Source organism: Mercenaria mercenaria, chromosome 2 (genome assembly GCF_021730395.1).
Source record: "Mercenaria mercenaria strain notata chromosome 2, MADL_Memer_1, whole genome shotgun sequence".
Classification (NCBI taxonomy): Eukaryota; Metazoa; Mollusca; class Bivalvia; order Venerida; family Veneridae; genus Mercenaria; species Mercenaria mercenaria.
Genome location: NC_069362.1, coordinates 11,232,104 through 11,251,112, shown reverse-complemented (window position 1 = coordinate 11,251,112; position 19,009 = coordinate 11,232,104). Strand labels below are relative to the sequence as shown.

Genomic DNA, 19,009 nt, shown 5'->3' with positions numbered 1-19,009 from the left:
CATAAATAAGAATAGATCTTAAGTAACGGACAAACATCTTCTGGTTTTGAGTCCATTAGCTTTGCAAAGGTCAGGGTTACTGGTGTCAGAGATTGTAATTGTGTGGATTGAAGTTTTATGGCATGCCTGTCAATTTCACTTATATTTCATTTTGTTTTTAGCTCACCTGAGCAATGCTTAGGTGAGTTATTGTGATCGCTCGATGTCCGGCATCTGTCTGCCTGTCTGTCTGTCTGTCAACATTTAGCTTGTGTATACAGTAGAAGCTGTATTTTTAGCTCGACTATTCGAAGAATAGTCTAGCTATTCTACTCACCCTGGCGTCGGCGTCGGCGTTGGCGTCGGCTTCGGCATCGGCGTCGGCGTCACACCTTGGTTAAGTTTTTGCATGCAAGTACATACAGCTATCATTTAAAGGCATATAGCTTTGAAACTTATTTATTCTTTTTCTAGGTCAATTACCAACCTCACTGGGTCAAGTTCCATAACTCTAACATGTATTTTGAGCAAATTATGCCCCCTTTTGGACTTTAAAATTCTGGTTAAAGTTTTACATGCAAGTTACTATCTCCAAAACTAATGCAGATATTGAATTGAAACTTCACATGTGTCTTCGGGGTTATAAAACTAGTTGATAGCACAAAGTCCCATAACTCTGACCTTCATTTTGGCCAAATTATGCCCCCTTTTGGACTTAGAAAATTCTGGTTAGTTTTGCGTTCAAGTACATACAGCTATTACTAAAAGGCATATAGATTTGAAACTTATTTTTTCTTTTTCTATATCAATTACCTACCTCACTGGGTCAAGTCCCATAACTCTGACATGTATTTTGGGCAAATTATGCCCCCTTTGGACTTAGAAAATTCTGGTTAAAGTTTTGCATGCAAGTACAAACAGCTATTACTAAAAGGCATATAGATTTGAAACTTATTTTTTCTTTTTTAGCTCATCTGATTTTTTGAAAAAAAATGATGAGTTATTGTCATCACTTGAGCGGTTGTCGGCGTCGGTGTCGGCGTCGGCGTCGGCATTGCCTGGTTAAGTTTTATGTTTAGGTCAGCTTTTCTCCTAAACTATCAAAGCTATTGCTTTGAAACTTGGAATACTTGTTCACCATCATAAGCTGACCCTGTATAGCAAGAAACATAACTCCATCTTGCTTTTTGCAAGATTTATGGCCCCTTTTGTACTTAGAAAATATCAGATTTCTTGGTTAAGTTTTATGTTTAGGTCAACTTTTCTCCTAAACTATCAAAGCTATTGCTTTTGAAACTTGGAATACTTGTTTACCATCATAAGCAGACCAGGTACATCAAGAAACATAACTCCATCTTGCTTTTTGCAAGAATTATTGCCCCTTTTGGACTTAGAAAATCAGTTTTCTTGGTTAAGTTTTATGTTAAGGTCAGCTTTTATCCTAAACTATCAAAGCTTTTGCTTTAAAACTTGCAACACTTGTTCACCATCATAAGCTGACCCTGTACATCAAGAAACATAACTCCATCCTGCTTTTTGCAAGATTTATGGCCCCTTTTGGACTTAGAAAATATCAGATTTCTTGGTTAAGTTTTATGTTTAGGTGAACTTTTTCTCTTAAACTATCAAAGCTATTGCTTTGAAACTTGCAACACTTGTTCACCATCATAAGCTGACCCTGTACAGCAAGCAACATAACTCCATCCTGCCTTTTTGCAATAATTATTGCCCCTTTTGGACTTAGAAAATCATTTTCTTGGTTGAGTATTATGTTAAAGTATACTTTTCTCATAAACTATCAAAGCTATTGCTTTAAAACTTGCAACAGTTTTTCACCATCATAAGTGGACACTGTACATCAAGAAACATAACTCTATCCTGCTTTTTGCAAGAATGATGGCCCTTTTTAGACTTAGAAAATCATGGGTAGGACAATATTTCTATTATACAAAAAAAATCAGATGAGCGTCAGCACCCGCAAGGCGGTGCTCTTGTCTAGATCAAATTCTACCTCACTGGTCAAGTCCCATAACTCTGACATGTATTTGGGAAAATTATACCCCTTTTGGACTTAGAAATCTGGTTAAAGTTTTACATGCAAGTAACTATTCCAAAACTACTACAGATATTAAATTGAAACTTCACATGTGTCTTCGGGTTATAAAACTGTTGATAGCACCAATGTCCATAACTCTGACATGTATTTTGAGCAAATTATGCCCCTTTTGGACTTAGAAGAATCCTGGTTAAAGTTTTGCGTGCAAGTACATACAGCTATTACCAAAAGGCATATAGCTTTGAACTTATTTATTCTTTTTCTAGGTCAATTACCAACCTCACTGGGTCAAGTTCCATAAACTCTTAGCATGTATTTTGAGCAAATTATGCCCCCTTTTGGACTTAGAAAATTCTGGTTAAAGTTTTGCATGCAAGTTACTATCCCCAAAACTAATGCAGATGTTGAATTGAAACTTAACATGCTTCTTCGGGGTTATAAAACTAGTTGATAGCAACAAGTCCCATAACTCTGATATGTATTTTGGTCAAATTATGTTCCCTTTTGAACTTAAAACTCTTTTGATATTTAACATTTTGGTTAATAATTTCCTGCTTCTGTGACAATATTTCGAATAGTCGAGCTTGGCTGTCTTACAGACAGCTCTTGTTCAACTGATCTTCATGAAATTTTGTCTGAATGATTACCTTGATAAAATCTAGGCCAAGTTTGAAAATGGGTCATCTGGGTAAAAAACCAGGTCACTAGGTCAATTAAATAAAAAAAAGCTTGTGTATGCAATAGAGGCTGTATTTTTCAATTGATCTTCATGAATTTTGGTCAGAATGATTACCTTGATGAAATCTAGGCCAAGTTCAAAAATAAGTCATCTGGGGTAAAACTAGGTCACTAGGTAAAATCAAAGAAAAACCTTGTGTATGTGATAGAGGCTGTATTTTTCAACTGATCTTCATGAAATTGTGTAAAAATGATTACCTTGATGAAATCTAGGTCAGTTTCGAAAATGGGTTATCTGGGGTCAAAAACTAGGTCACTAGGTCAAATTAAAGAAAAACCGTATGTACGCAATAGGGGCTGCATTTTACACGGGATATTCATAAAATTTAGTCAGAATGTTTGCCTTGATGTTATCTAGGTCAAGTTAGAATATGGGTTATCTGTGGTCAAAAACTAGGTCACAAGGTCAAATCAAAGAAAAACCTTGTGTATGCAATAGGGACTGTATTTTTCAATTGATCTTCATGAAATTTGGTCAGAATGATAGCCTTGATGAAATTAAGGTCAAGTTTGAATATGGGTCATCTGGATTCAAAAACTAGGTCGCTAGGACAAATCAAAGAAAAGCATTTTGTATGCGAGGCTGTATTGGTCAATTGAGGTTGATGAAGTTTGGTCAGAATGATTGCCTTGATCAAATCTAGGTCAAATTTGAATGTAGGTCATCTTGGCTCAAAAACTAGGTCAAATTGAAGAAAATATTTGTTTAAGAGATCACATTTTTGGTCCAGTCTTAATGAAAATTGGTCAGAATATTTGTTTCCATGAAGTCACTAGGTCAAACATGTTTACACTGTTATAGTGTGTTTCTCAGGTGAGCGGCCTAGGGCCATCTTGGCCCTCTTGTTTTAGTATCAGTACCCCTCTAACCCCTGTCTTGATTTCTTCTACCCCACTCCCCACCCATTACATGCCCTGTCTTCCCCCACCCAGCAAAATGAAATATTTGCTTTCCTCAGACTAACCTATATCTCATACTGTTTCTTAGATTCCTTCCAAAACTGACTGCTTTTGCTTACCCGTTTCCCCCTGCACCAAGTCCCCACATAATAATATAAAAAATACACACACTTCCAAATTATTCTTTTTACATTTTTTCAGTTGAAAACATTTTGGCAACATCAGTTTTAGACTGCATATTATTTGAGGTGACAATATCTAGAGGAAAATTGAATGATAAATACAAAACTTATCTTTACAGCATTTGTGATTGTATTTATCTATGCGCCAACGGATCCACGTATTTACTTTACCAATGACCAATGGACAAGGGATTCCCCTTTCATCAATGTAACATTCACAGAATCAAGGAGCATAAATTACCAGATTGTGGCATTGAGAGCTACCGACCCCTCAATACCAGAAACTGTACAAATATACCGTAAGAAGGAAGGCTCAGATCCTGATGATTATTTTGAGGTCCGTGACGGTAAGTGTTATCCTAAAATAAAATGTATTTATATAATCCATTGTCAACTTATTTGCAACACTAACTGGACAAAACATCTTAACCATCATTTGCTATTCAGCCAATATTTTAGAAATTTTGAAGAAAAAAATTGAACCCGGGACCTCGCACACCTAAAGCGGATACTCTACCACGCCGCTGTAAAAGCTAGCTCAGTAGCAAGGAAGTATAAGTGTACCCTTATACTCTACTCTACTACAATAACATCACAAGTTTTAAAAAATATATCAATTTACACAAAAATATAGTTGTAATCATGTAACTACCATGCCCAAGGAACACCTTCTTCAGCCATTTAAGATGGACAAATTGCCGTTTTACGTTAGGTGTTGATGTGGCACCGAAACAAAAATATCTTTAGCAGGAGTGCAATGTCTTTTTGCTTAATTTTATAATGAAATTGCGGATGAGCTTACAGTATTGACTTATATATTAGGAATGGGAACTGGTAAGAAAATGACACAAGAGTGAAATCTGTGTTTTCTTTTCATAGAATTTATATATGATTGATGTGTTAACATACTGTCAAATACTGAGTGTAAACAAGCGGTTATTTTTCATTCTAACACGACCAGCAAATAACCTACATACATTTAGAACAAAATCTATCTCAGTTATTCTGCAATAACCCATGCGCGTGCAATGACATCATCTGATCCAGGTACATAGCACGGTCGTAAAAAGTAGTTACCATTTTTTTCTAACACTGTTGATACTAGTATGTCGTGCTAGAATCGAAATAACAAGTTCCCAAGTGTGATTTATCGTAGAATAACCCGAGTTTTTTGTTCTTATGCAAAACAATATATCACTCAGGCCTATGGCCTTCGTGATATGTTCTTACGCATAAGAACTCAAAACACAAGTTATTTTACTATAAACCACGATTGGGAACTTATTATTTCTTAAATCATATTGCCTTTCCAACTAAGTTTATGCTTTTTAAAGATATGGAAACAGACTTCAGAATATTTGAAAGTCTGGGCAGGAGTATATGATAGACAATATCACATTCAAGAAAAAATCTACAGGCCAGTTCAGATTTGTTTATTAGATCATAGCAACAAATTTTTTTGGTTGATAGTCACAAGAGCAAGAATTTGCAGTTATTATAAAAACTGCTGAAGACTGGGGGTAGTTTTAGACCATCTTTACTCCATTTATTCAGAATTTGGCAGTAGAAATATATGTATGTTTTTGTCAGAGTTGTGATGTAACTGGTTGATTTAGTCATAGAGAATATATGTGATTTAATACATGAGATGCACTTCATTTATTGGTTATGATTTGCTGTGTGATTTGATGTTGTCATTGGAAAATATCTATATACATTCTCGGTATTCATTCTACTAGTGTTCATTTTGTATGACTGACACAAAAAAAGAAAAGATTCTATGGTATAGATAACATGCTGCTGTTTTGATGATACCCACAATTCACTCACTCCACTGGTTGTTTGTTTGCTTGACTGTTACAAATGTTAGTATATATATATATATGTATAAACCTATATGCTGGTAAGAGGGGTGCAAAAGTTATGTACACTGTCGTTTAGTAGATACTTTTGCAGATAATTTTACCTGAAACTGGTTTTGGGTGGTCACTGGTCGCATAATGAAAAAGTCATGAAATGGAATGTTTTCATACAGTTAAAGTGTTAGGACAGGATTTTAAGTGGTTGTTTAATAGAAAAGTTGCTTAATAACAGTGGGCGCATATATGATGTCAACTGTGTGAGCACAGCTTGTAAACAAATGCAAAAGAAATATAATGTTAACCCTTACCCTCCTAATTTTCTATAATGGACTTGTCCATCTTTCAGTTTGGACAGTACCATTTACTGTTGAAAGGGGTGCTTACCAAAAAGATACTGACTGAATGACAAAGAGTGCAGATCATGATCAGACTGCATGGATGTACAGGCTGATCATGATCTACACTGGTTGCAAAGGCAGAATCAATTGCGTCCAGCATGATAAGGATTAATATAAGAAATGAATTCATTTTGTTTCAGAATTCATGTGAAATAGACGACAGAATATGGTCAGCATATTAATCATGAATTTGTAGCACAATTCATGGATTTCCTGATATCATTCTGGCGTCCAATTTGCATAAACTGAAGAAAAAAAATTTTTTTGCATTATACTATTTGCAGTACTGTCTCAAATGGATGGAATTTTAACCTTTAGCATGCTAGATAAATTGTCGTCTGCTGGAAATGTCGTCTGCTAAAATTGTAAAGTTCATTCAATTTGCTCCAAAATTGGAAGAAATATTGTCAGAGTAGCAAACAGCTTGGAACCTGATCAGACGCCGATTTAATCGGCGTCTGATCTGGTTCCAAGCTGTTTGCAAAGGCTGTTTAATTCGCCTGCAGCAGGCTAAGAGTTAAATATAGATAAAACATTCATGAAGTATTTCATGGTATCACCTTGTTCTTAACATGTTAGATAGAAGTAATAAAGCACAGGGATACCAAGATGTAAAAGTCCAGAATTTTTACCTGTTGAATTTTTGTTGTTATTTCTGTTTTCTCTCATTATCTTGGTTATGAGCAGTTATTTCTCTCTCTCTCTTAAATGTAAATTAAAATATTTTTTTCTTATCATGCAAGGTCCATAGCATCCTTGTGTGGTCTTCTCTCAGATTTGATGAAATGGTTGCACTAAACACAATTTTAAACCATTTCTGTATCAGTGTGTCATATATATATATATATATATATATATATATATATATATATATATATATATATATATATATATATATATATAAAATAGAAAATATTAAAAGTTACTCCTGGACAAGTATATAATAAATAAATAAAAAAAAAAAAAGAAAAACATCCAATGGGTTTCCTCTATCTGTATTTCTGTCTACCTACTGGTTTCATATCATAATCATCAGATTTTTTATATGTCTGCCCTGATGATTATGATATGAAACTGGTAGGTAGACAGAAATACAGATAGAGGAAACCCATTGGATGTTTTTCTTTTTATATATATATATATATATATATATATATATATATATATATATATATATATATATATATATATATATATATATATTCAAGGTCAAAATGTTATGGTCAGCTAAAAGATTTAGGGCCATGATGGCATGCTTGTTCATTTTTTAACAGTTTTTTTCCTGATACAATGATACAAATTACGCTTATATAAAGATATACATTGTAGTTTGTGTGTTTATTTTCTACACAGTATGTTTATGACTGAAATTTTGCAGTGTCTGTGTGTAGTTGTTTTTGTGTTTATTACATAATATGAGCCATGCCACGAGAAAAACAACATACTGCGTTTGCAACCAGCATGGATCCAGACCAGCCTGTGCATCCATGCAGTCTGGTCAGGATCCATGCTGTTCGCTAACAGTTTCTCTCATTGCATTAGGCTTTGAAAGAGAACAGCATGGATCCTGACCAGACTGTGCAGATGCGCAGGCTGGTCTAGATCCATGAAGGTCGCAAACACACTATGTTAGTTTTCTCATGGCGTGGCTCATATGATTATGTTACTGTTTGTTTTCACCAATATGATTGTGTTAGTATTCAATATTTCTACAGCAGTGTTTGTGTCTGTTCATTTGCAAAGTTTATTGTTTATTTTTCTACAGCATAGTTTTTTCGTTTATTTTATTTTTTTCACCATAACACACATTAACTATTTGTTGCTGTATTTTTTGCTGCAGCAAGTGTTTTTGTCAAGAAACCATTGGACTATGAAGAATTGCCGCCTGGAAATAAAGAATTATCTGTAACTGTTGTGGCCCTGTCACGTGACTTAACAAAGAATACTACAGCCACAGTAAATGTAAAAGTTCTAGATTTGAACGACAATGCACCAGTATTCGAAGTACCTGTGGTGAGTGTTCAGTCTTCTTGTAGTTTAAGTATATCTGATGTTGCTTTGTATTTTTTGCAGTTTTATAGCCGATGGACATAATTATTCATGTTTTTGTATATTTGCATTGCCTATGTGGATATACATATGGAAACAATGCTATTTGATATTCACAAATGTTTAAAAAATAATATTATATGGCTAGATGTGTTGGAGAATCTTAGTGAAAATAAAACCATTGTGAATATTCTATTTTTATGTTTCTCACTGAAATACTGAAATTTATAGATATCATCACTGCTTCAAACAGTGAAAATGTCATTTTTATTTTTCACTAGTTCGAAAAACACTTGAATGCAAAAGAATATGAAATATAATGCGAAATATAATTCAGTAAAGATATAGTTGTATAAAAATACTTAATGATCATAAAGATAGATTTTTATGTTCAGTCACTGGTGGTATATTACCAAAGATAAGAAAAATGTTTATGCTAATTAAAAGATAAACTGGCTTCTCATATCAGGAATAATATGTTGGGTTTATTGTATCCAAGAATTTTGTTATTTACAAATTTAAGGGTGGATTCAATTTTTCTGTGGCTGAAGATATGAAGGCACCTCACGTTGTAGGCAGAATAAAGGCTACAGATCGTGACTCGTCAAGTTACGGAGAAGTTGAGTACAGTATCTCTGGAGATCAGACCAACTTTGGCATTTACATGGAACGTTCTGGAAATGTGAGTTCTTACAGATACATTCTTACATACTAGTAGTTTTGCATAATTTATCACATTATTATAATAAATATGCCCTTTTACCTCATTAGGGAAATGTTGGCACCTACAGGTGGTGGGCATGCTTTTTATTACAAAAAATAAGTAATGTTATATATAGCAGATATTTGCACGGACAGAAGGTCTTGACTTTACTATTGGTTTGTTTCAAACCCCTAGATTAAGAAAATAGAGTTTAGATCTTTTTTGTCACAATTAGTTGAAAAAGCCACAGTGCCCTTACCTTTGATACTTTATATTTAAGCCAACAAGTGTTGGGTCTACATGTGTCATTATAAAACAGGAACACTTTGGCTGAGTCATAAGGTGGTATAGTTGTAGCGGTAATTGCCTATATTGTGAGCAGGTTTTGCGGAGCACTTAGTTTTGCCCTTGTATGTACATCCATCTGACAGAATGTTTGTTGTGCAGATCTCAAGAAATATTTGACCCAGAGTCATGAAGCTGGGGGCAACAGTGTTCTATTGACATATATCTAGTTCAGGACTGTTTTATTGTCGAGCCCACTTGCGATGAGCTCAATATAGTCACCACTTTTGGCGATTCGGTGTATGTGCATGCGTGCGTCTGTCCGATTTTGTCCAGACCATAACTTTGACATGCATGGACCAATCTTGTTTATATTTGACATGAATGTTTACCTCAGTGAGAAGGCATGTCGTGCGCAAACCCCATGTTCCTACCTCAGCGGTCAAGGTCACAGTTGGAGGTCAAAGGTCGAATTGAAATTTGTCCAGAGCATTTCTTCTTCACGCATGGTGAGATTTTGATGTAACTTGGCATGAATGTTCACCATTATGAGACGGAGTGTCAAGCGCAAGAACCAGGTCCCTAGGTCTAAGGTCAGGGTCACACTTGACAGCTGGTGAGCTCGACATTCTGCCAGTGGGCATACTTGTTTATACCATATTGTGACAGCTTTATGTATCAGATTTTGTGCACTCATTGGCAGATGAATGTCTGTGAAATATATTTTCACATTTAGAAAACAGAGCATATTCAAAAACTCTGAATAAGTTCATTGTGACAAAAAAGACCCAGCTACATAAAAAAAAAAAATCATTTAAAGTCACAATTGGATCAGCATAATCATCGACTTATCCAGGGTTTTGAGCAATCCAAACAGAAAATGTATAGTAAAATGAGATGTTTCACTTTATTACAAGTGGCCCTGTATTCAATGTACAAATTTAACTGTGATAATTATAATTTCTTCAGGAGAATATTGGTGTCATATTTGTAGCAGAAAATGCAGACTTGGACTACGAGACCAACAAGTTATACAACCTAGTGGTGGTTGCCACAGACAACCCTGGAGGAACAAACACTGTGAGATTTGCAACAAATATAGATGTAAGATATTCCCTTTTTATGCCCCCAGGCATATAGCCATTGAAATGTCTGTCCATCCATTTCGAAATTGTACCGTTTAGCTTACAGCCCACATTCATGACCTGGTGTAGTTCATACTTTACCCAATAGTCTTTAGGGCAAGACCAGCTGACCTGTAAAAAAATTACCTTGACTCACATATGACCTTCACCTTCAACTCAAAACCTAGATAAAAACGGTATTTTGTTTAACCAGATTTTTCCATTTTGCCAGCAGCCCACAGTGATCCAATTTAATTCATACTCGCACTTGTGGCAAGACCTATAAACTGACCAAATATTATGTATAAATGACCTTGACTCTCATATGGTCTTTCGAAGTTTCACCAGCCCACATTACTGACTGATTTAGTTCATACTCACATTTGTTAATTTCATACTCAAATTATTTAGATAAATTTCTCAGAAATAAGACCACTTAAACTTTTTTAAATTTACAAAAATACATTCTTGTTTCTTTTATGTGTTGTGATAAGAACCATTTTGCTCTTCCAAAAAAAAAAAAAAAACGATCCTGCAAACCTGATACTGATGCTTGTGTGGCTTTGACATAGGATAAAAACCGAACAATCAGATCAGTATTTCAAGACCACATCTGCGTACGTAGTTGATAATTTCATAATCCATGTGTATTTTTAAACTCGAAAATAATTAAAAGAATGTAAATAACTACAGCACTTCAAAGACGATACTTAAAACCGTGAAAATTATCATTTAAACCCAGGTTTTACACTTGGGGGCTTTCCTTTAAAACCTGAAATTTTTTAAAAACGCTAGAGCAGTTGTGGAAAATGTCTGGAATTTTGTCACTGTTGAACCTGGAATTTGTAGCCAAAAACAAAGCTTTAAAAAAGTTACAAAAAATCTGGATTTTTTTCAGTGGAAAATTGTTGAAACCTTTATATCAGTTGTTAATTTCACTTTACATGTAACTGTACACCAAAAGCTGGTTGAAGTAGCATATTACAAGATGCAGTTCTAATGTCATAATAGAATTGATAAACATATATTAACTGTTCCATACCTCACGTATTTATTTCAATGTAAATGAGATGTGAAACCAAAATTTGTAGTCCTGTTTGGCGCCATATAACCTATACTGTGTTGGTGCGCCATAAAACCCAAATATATAAATAAATTCTTACCCTGTTAAATTTCTATAATGAACTTATCTAGCTTTAAATTTGGATAGTACCTTTAACCATTAAAAGGGTTGCTTACTGAAAAGATACTGACTGAATGGCGAACCAAGCAGATCATGATCAGACTGCAAAAATCTTCCAGGCTGATCATGATCTACACTGGTCGCCAAGGCTGAATCAGTCGTGTCCAGCATGATGAGAGTTCAGGATACGATAATATCTGACAAGTAATAATTACTTATTATCCCCTGCCGAGGAAATCGGGAGGAGGGTATTGAAATGGCTTTGTCAGTCCATCAGTCCGTCTGCAGACATTTCTCAGTAACTACCTGGTAGAATTTCATGAAACTTGAAATAAACATGAACCAACATACTGCAATGATGCCATCAAGTTTTTTTTGGATTGGTCAATTTTCCTTAGAGTTATTGCCCTTGATTTAATGAAAAATGTCCGTCCGCAACCATTTCTCAGTAACTAGCTGGTAGAATTACATCAAACTTGAAATAGACATGAACCAAGATACTGTGATGATGCCCTTCAAGTTTTTTTTTCGATTGGTCAATTTCCCTTAGAGTTACTGCCCTTGATTTAATGAAAAATGCACAAAAATGTCCATCCGCAGCCATTTCTCAGTAACTAGCAGGTAGAATTTCATCAAACTTGAAATAAATATGAACCAGCATACTTTGATGATTTCCATCATTTTCTTTTTTATTGGTCAATTTTCCATACAGTAAGTTATTGCCCTTTAATTGTTTAAAAATCCACAGATTTGTACATAACAAACCAACCAATCGGAAGAATCTCATTAAACTTCTTTCATTCTTTTCCATGAATATTTATAAACATGTGAAGTTGTGTACCCACACCTGGTCGCCACCTTGCCTTGGTCACCCCCCCCCCCCCCACCCCCACCCCCACAATTTTTTTTTTTTTTTTTTTTTTCATTTTTCCATCAATATTTATAATCAACATGTAAAGTTTTGTACCCTCACCCCTCCCCCACTCCCAGAAAAAACCCATTCATTTTCTGTTAATTTGATTTTGACTAATGAAATGATTTGCTTCTTTGTAACATTCTTAACTTTTTCCTGGATATATTTTTTTGCCGTTCCTCACCACAGACCCTTTTTGCAGGGGATACCAATTCATCGAATTTGCTTGTTTCAAATTGTAATTATACATTACATGTTTAATTGAATATTACAGGTTGTAATAGATATAGAGGATAGAAATGACATGAGCCCTGTGTTTGATGAAGAGGTTTACAACATTACTATTATTGGCACAAAGGAAGTGAATGAGGAGGTTTTCTTCATCAAAGCCACAGATGGCGATGCTGGTGTCAATGGTCTTGTGACCTATTCCATTGTAAATGCAACAAATGATGGTAAATTTTAGTTTTATGTTTTTAGTATAATACCTATCAACTTTAATGCATGCCACTGTACTAATAGAATTCAGTTCCCTTCAAAGAAATTTTTGGACCTCCATGGCTGAGTGGTTAAGGTTGCTGACTCAGAATCACTTGCCACTCCAAAGTTTTGCTTTGAGCCTCACTTCGGCATTGAATTCTTCATCTGAGGAAGCCATCCAGCATGCTTACAGAAGGTTGGTGATTCTATCCAGGTACCTGCCAATGATGAAATAATACACGGAGGGGCACCTGGGGTCTTACTCCACCATCAACAGTTGGAAAGTTGCTGTATGACCTGTAATTGCATCCGTGTAATGTTAAACTGAACAGAAAAAGAAACTCTTGTGTTAATATGCAAAGTTTTTATATGCCTATAACAAAAAAGATTTTGGGGTCAGTGGCTCAAATGTCCGCAATTTTCGTGTCCGGTCCATATCTTTGTCATCCATGGAAGGATTTTCAAATAACTTGGCCTGAATGTGTACCACAGTAAGACGACTTGTCGCGCGCAAGACCCAGGTCTGTAGCTCAAAGATCAAGGTCACACTTAGACGTTAAAGGTCATTTTTCATGAGAGTACATTGATGGGATTGTCCGGTCCATATCTTTATCATCCATGGGTGGTTTTTCAAGTAACTACGCGTAAATGTGTGGAACAGTAAGACGACGTGTAGCGCGCAAGACCCAGGTCTGTAGCTCAAAGGTCAAGGTCACACTTGGACGTTAAAGGTCATATTTCATGATAGGGCATTGATGGGCGTGTCCGGTCCATATCTTTGTCATTCATGCAGGGATTTTAAAATTATTGGGCAAGAATGTGTACCACAGTAAGACGACGTGTGGCGCGCAAGACCCAGGTCTGTAGCTCAAAGGTCAAGGTCACACTTGGATGTTAAAGGTCATATTACATGATAATGCATTGATGGGCCTGTCCAGTCCATATATTTGTTATTCATGCATGGATTTTAAAATTATAGGGCATGAATGTGTACCACAGTAAGACGACGTGTCGCGCGCAAGACCAAGGTCCGTAGCTCAAAAGTCAAGGTCACACTTAGACGTTAAAGGTCATATTTCATGATAGTGCAGTGATGGGCATGTCCGGTCCATATCTTTGTCATTCATGCATGGATTTTAAAATAACTACGCATGAATGTGTAGCACAGTAAGACGTGTCGCGCGCAAGACCCAGGTCCGTAGGTCAAAGGTCCTAAACTCTAACATCGGCCATAACTATTCATTCAAAGTGCCTATGTCTCCTATGGAGACAGCTCTTGTTTTACCTAGGGGCTTATAGCAGTTGAACTGTCCACTCATTTGTCTGTCTGTACAAACTAGATTCTACTGTCTCTCCTACAGCCCACATTAACGACCAGATTTACTTCATACACTAAACAATATTTTGGTAAAACTACAAACCTTGAACCTGATATGACCTTCACCTTCAAAGTCAAAGTCACAGTGACCAAGGGGCTTAAAATGGTTTCTGGTCTGTAAGTCATAAAATGTGACAGCTACAGCTTTGAAACTATACACTGAATAAATACAACTAGAGGAAGATCCTTATTGGATTAGTGACTTAACGGTCAAGGTTAGAGAGACCTGACTTGTAATTTTTAGCTTGACTTTACAAAGTATATGGAGAGCTATCCTACTTGTCCCGGCATTGGCATTCTTCCATGTCAACACCTTGGTTAAAGTTTTGATGTACTTTCCCTTTTTTCTCTTTATATGTATAATTTCTGCATGGATTTGCTTCAAATTTAAATGGTTATTCCTCATCATCACCCACATCATCTGGCACAAGGGCCATAACTCTTTGACAGATATTTTATGAATTATTTCTCCTTTTTACTTAAGATTTTGGTGCACTTTCACTCCATCTCAGTTATTAGTCCCCTACAAGTGGAACACCAGAAGGGACTATATGTCTGTCCATCTGGCCATGTTTCCGTCTGTCCTTTCACAAATCTGGATTCTGTGATAACTCAAAAGTATTCAAGCTAGGTTAAAAAAACTTGGTATTTGAATAGAGGGCAATATGTAGATTATGCATGTACATGACATGCTTGTAGATCAAAGGTCAGTGTCATTATTAAAAGTCAAGTAAAAATATTTTCTGCTCCATAACTTTTATATGCATTAATGGATTATTTTAGTGCAACACACAAACATTCCTCATGATTAGACAATCAGTCAGTACATGATCAGTGCTTGTCGGTTAAAGGTCAAGGTCACTGTTCAATGTCAAGTAAAAAACTTGTTTCTGCTCCATTACTTTTAATTGCATTGAAAGGTATTTTTAGTACAGAAATGTTCCCCATGATTTGAATATGTGTCACACACACACACCACCCATGGTTGTCGGTCAAAGGTCAAGGTCACTATTGAAGATCGAGTAAAATGGTTTTTCACTGGTAGGGGACTGCCGTTTTGCCATTGCAATACTCAGTCACTTGTTACTAAATGGATTTGATTCAGACTTAAAATAAGTGTTCCATATCATCACCCACATCATAATTATGACACAAGGCTCTTAAATCAGGCACCATTTTTTCACGAATGATGCCCACTTTTTATTTAGAATTTTAGGTTAATTTTGATGCATTTTCACTTATAACATCTCTGCTGTTACAGAAGGAATTTGATTCAGACTTAAAACAATTGTTCAACATCATCACCAACATCATATGACACAATGGTCATTACTCTCTCCCCAATATTTCATAAATTATGCCCCCTTTTTACGTAACACTTCAGGTTAAAGTTTTTATGCACTTTTGCTCTATATCTGTTATTACAAAACAGATCTGATTCAAACTTAAAATAGTTTTACCACATCATCATCCACATCATATGACTAAAGGGCCTTAACTCTGTCACCAATATTTCATGAATTATGTCCCTTTCTACTTAGAATTCCAGGTTAATGTTGGTGCACTTTCACTCAATCTTTATTATTACTTAATGAATTTGATTCAAACTTTAGTTCTTCCACATTGTTGATCTTATCATATGACACAAGGTCCATAACTCTGCAATCCAACATTTTCAATACATAAAATACCCACCAATACCAAATATCTTGTTTAAAGATATTTTTTGTTTTATACATGTCTTTATAGATTAAAACAATTTCTATGCTGTGCTTTTGTGGGGTAAACTGTCACAGTTTATTTAATTCATTTTAGTGTTTCACAAATCAGTATATGAGCCGCACTATGAGAACATAGTGCATTTGCGACCAGCATGGATCCAGACCAGCCTGCACCTCTGAACAGTCTGGTCAGGATCCATGCTGTTCACTTTCAAAGCCTATTGCAATTAGAGAAAATAGCAAACAACGTTGATTCTGACCAGACTGTGCAGATACGCAGGCTGGTCTGGATCCATGCTAGTTTCAAATGCACAATGTTGGTTTTCTCATGGTGCAGCTCATTTATCATTGTCTTATTTTTAGGAAGAAGATACTTCAGTATTAAAACTGATGATCAATCGTCTGACAGACCTGGTGAATTTTTAAGGATTGGGCAACTATATGTGATATCATCATTGAAAAATTTACCAGATCGATCTGTGTATATGCTGACGGTGGCTGCACAAGATATGGGATCCCCAGTTACACCACCAGGCCTTTGTAAAGTGTTTATCACTGTGAGCAAAGGTGTACAGGATCTCAAACCCAAGTGGGCTGAAGATCTTCCAGCTCGTGTTAAGATCTCAGAGGTACGAAACTTTAAAGATATTTTTCTGATCCTGTGAAATTTACATAACAGTCAATTGAAAAATAAATAAAAGTTACATTTATTCATCTCTAGGATTTGATATTGTGCACTGTTTTTTTTTTCCTCACCAAATAGAGGTTTCTCAAAATAAAAAAAATACTGCTGATGAAATTAAAAACAAAGCAACTGCTTACATTCAAAATGTTAAAAAAAATGTATTTATTCCTAGTTAAAAACAATTTATATATATGTATATGTATATATATAATATATAGTGTGTGTGCGTGTGTGTTGGAGTAGAGATGAAACAGCAGTGTACATTATTATGTCTCCCCCAGGAGACATATTGTTTTTGCCCTGTCCGTCCTTCCGTCCGTCCGTCCGTCCGTACGCCACACTTCATTTCCGAGCAATAACTGGAGAACCATTTGACCTAGAACCTTCAAACTTCATAGGGTTGTAGGGCTGCTGGAGTAGACGACCCCTATTGTTTTTGGGGCCACTCCGTCAAAGGTCAAGGTCACAGGGGCCTGAACATTGAAAACCATTTCCGATCAATAACTAGAGAACCACTTGACCCAGAATGTTGAAACTTCATAGGATGATTGGCCATGAAGAGTAGATGACCCCTATTGATTTTGGGGTCACTCCGTCAAAGGTCAAAGTCACAGGGGCCTGAACATTGAAAACCATTTCCGATCAATAACTAGAGAACCACTTAACCCAGAATGTTGAAACTTCATAGGATGATTGGTCATGAAGAGTAGATGACCCCTATTGATTTTGGGGTCACTCCGTCAAAGGTCAAGGTCACAGGGGCCTGAACATTGAAAACCATTTCCGATCAATAACTAGAGAACCACTTGACCCAGAATGTTGAAACTTCATAGGATGATTGGCCATGAAGAGTAGATGACCCCTATTGATTTGGGGTCACTCCATCAAAGGTCAAGGTCACAGGGCCTGAACATTGAAAACCATTTCCGATCAATAACTAGAGAACCACTTGACCCAGAATGTTGAAACTTCATAGGATGATTGTACATGCAAAGTAGATGACCCCTATCAATTTTGGGGTCACTCCATTAAAGGTCAAGGTCACAGGGGCCTGAACATTGAAAACCATTTCCGGTCAGCAACTTGAGAACCACTTGACCCAGAATGTTGAAACTTAATAGGATGATTGGTCATGCAGAGTAGATGACCCCTAACGATTTTGGGGTCATTCTGTGAAAGGTCAAGGTCACAGGGGCCTGAACATTGAAAACCATTTTCGGTCAGTAACTTGAGAACCACTTGACCCAGAATGATGTAACTTCATAGGATGATTGGTCATGCGGAGTAGATGACCCCTAACGATTTTAGGGTCACTCTGTTAAAGGTCAAGGCCACATGGGCCTGAACATGGAAAACCATTTCCAATCAATAACTTGAGAACCTCTCGACCCAGAATGTTGAAACTTCATAGGATGATTGTTCATGCAGAGTAAATGGCCCCTATTGTTTTTGGGATCACTCCGTTAAAGGTCAAGGTCACAGAGGCCTGAACATTGATAACCAGTTCCGATCAATAACTGGAGAACCACTTGACCCAGAATGTTGAAACTTCATAGGATGATTGAACATGCAGGGTAGATGACCCCTATTGATTTTGGGGTCAGTCTATTAAAGGTCAAGGTCACAGTGGCCTGTTCATGTAAAATCATTTTTTGGAAATAACTTGAGAACCACTTGACCTACAATGTTGAAACTTAATAGGATGATTGGACATGCAGAGTAGATGACCCCTATTTATTTTGAGGTCACTTGATCCAAGGGCAAGGTCACAGGAGCCTGAACAGTGACTTGAGAACCACTAGGCCAAGACTGTTGAAATTTAGCGGGATGACTGGACATGCCAAGTAGATGATCCCTATTGCAGCCAACCATCAGTGTCTCTTTGACTTTCACTCCTGACCCCTTTTGACTTCTTGCCTATAGGACTTTGCATTGGGGGAGACATGCGCTTTTTTACAAAAGCATTTTCTAGTTCTATTCAGTTATTGCATCAATTTTATTTCTACCTTCAGGTCTATTTGGTTCTTGCATCCGATTGTGATATATATCTAACTTCAGTTCTATTTGGTTATTGCATCATTGTGATTTCTACCTTCAGTTATATTCAGTCAATGCATAATTGTGATTTCCAGTTCAGTTCTATTTGGTTATTGCATCATTTAGATTTCCACATTCAGTTCTATTTGGTTGTTAACATCATTTAGATTTCCACATTCAGTTCTATTTGGTTGTTGCATCATTGTGATTTCCACCTTCAGTTTTATTTGGTTATTGCATCATTGTGATTAAATTTTTATGTCCCCTCTTTTGTGGGGGAGGGGGGGAGCATATACATTTGCCCTTGTCTGTCCACCCATCTGTCCTTCCAAGAAT

General features: G+C 36.2%; 1 protein-coding gene across 3 annotated transcripts in view; it reads left to right on the top strand.

The window, feature by feature from the left end:
* Window positions 1-19,009, top strand: part of LOC123561963 (cadherin-23-like) — a 147,336-nt gene that overhangs the window by 99,226 nt on the left and 29,101 nt on the right. For all 3 annotated transcript variants that reach the window (XM_053529799.1, XM_053529787.1, XM_053529794.1), the window contains exons 25-30: window positions 3,975-4,202; window positions 7,956-8,128; window positions 8,688-8,846; window positions 10,122-10,256; window positions 12,647-12,827; window positions 16,315-16,580. In XM_053529799.1, the coding sequence (XP_053385774.1) occupies window positions 3,975-4,202; window positions 7,956-8,128; window positions 8,688-8,846; window positions 10,122-10,256; window positions 12,647-12,827; window positions 16,315-16,580 (1,142 nt within the window). The remainder of the gene's footprint in view (window positions 1-3,974; window positions 4,203-7,955; window positions 8,129-8,687; window positions 8,847-10,121; window positions 10,257-12,646; window positions 12,828-16,314; window positions 16,581-19,009) is intronic.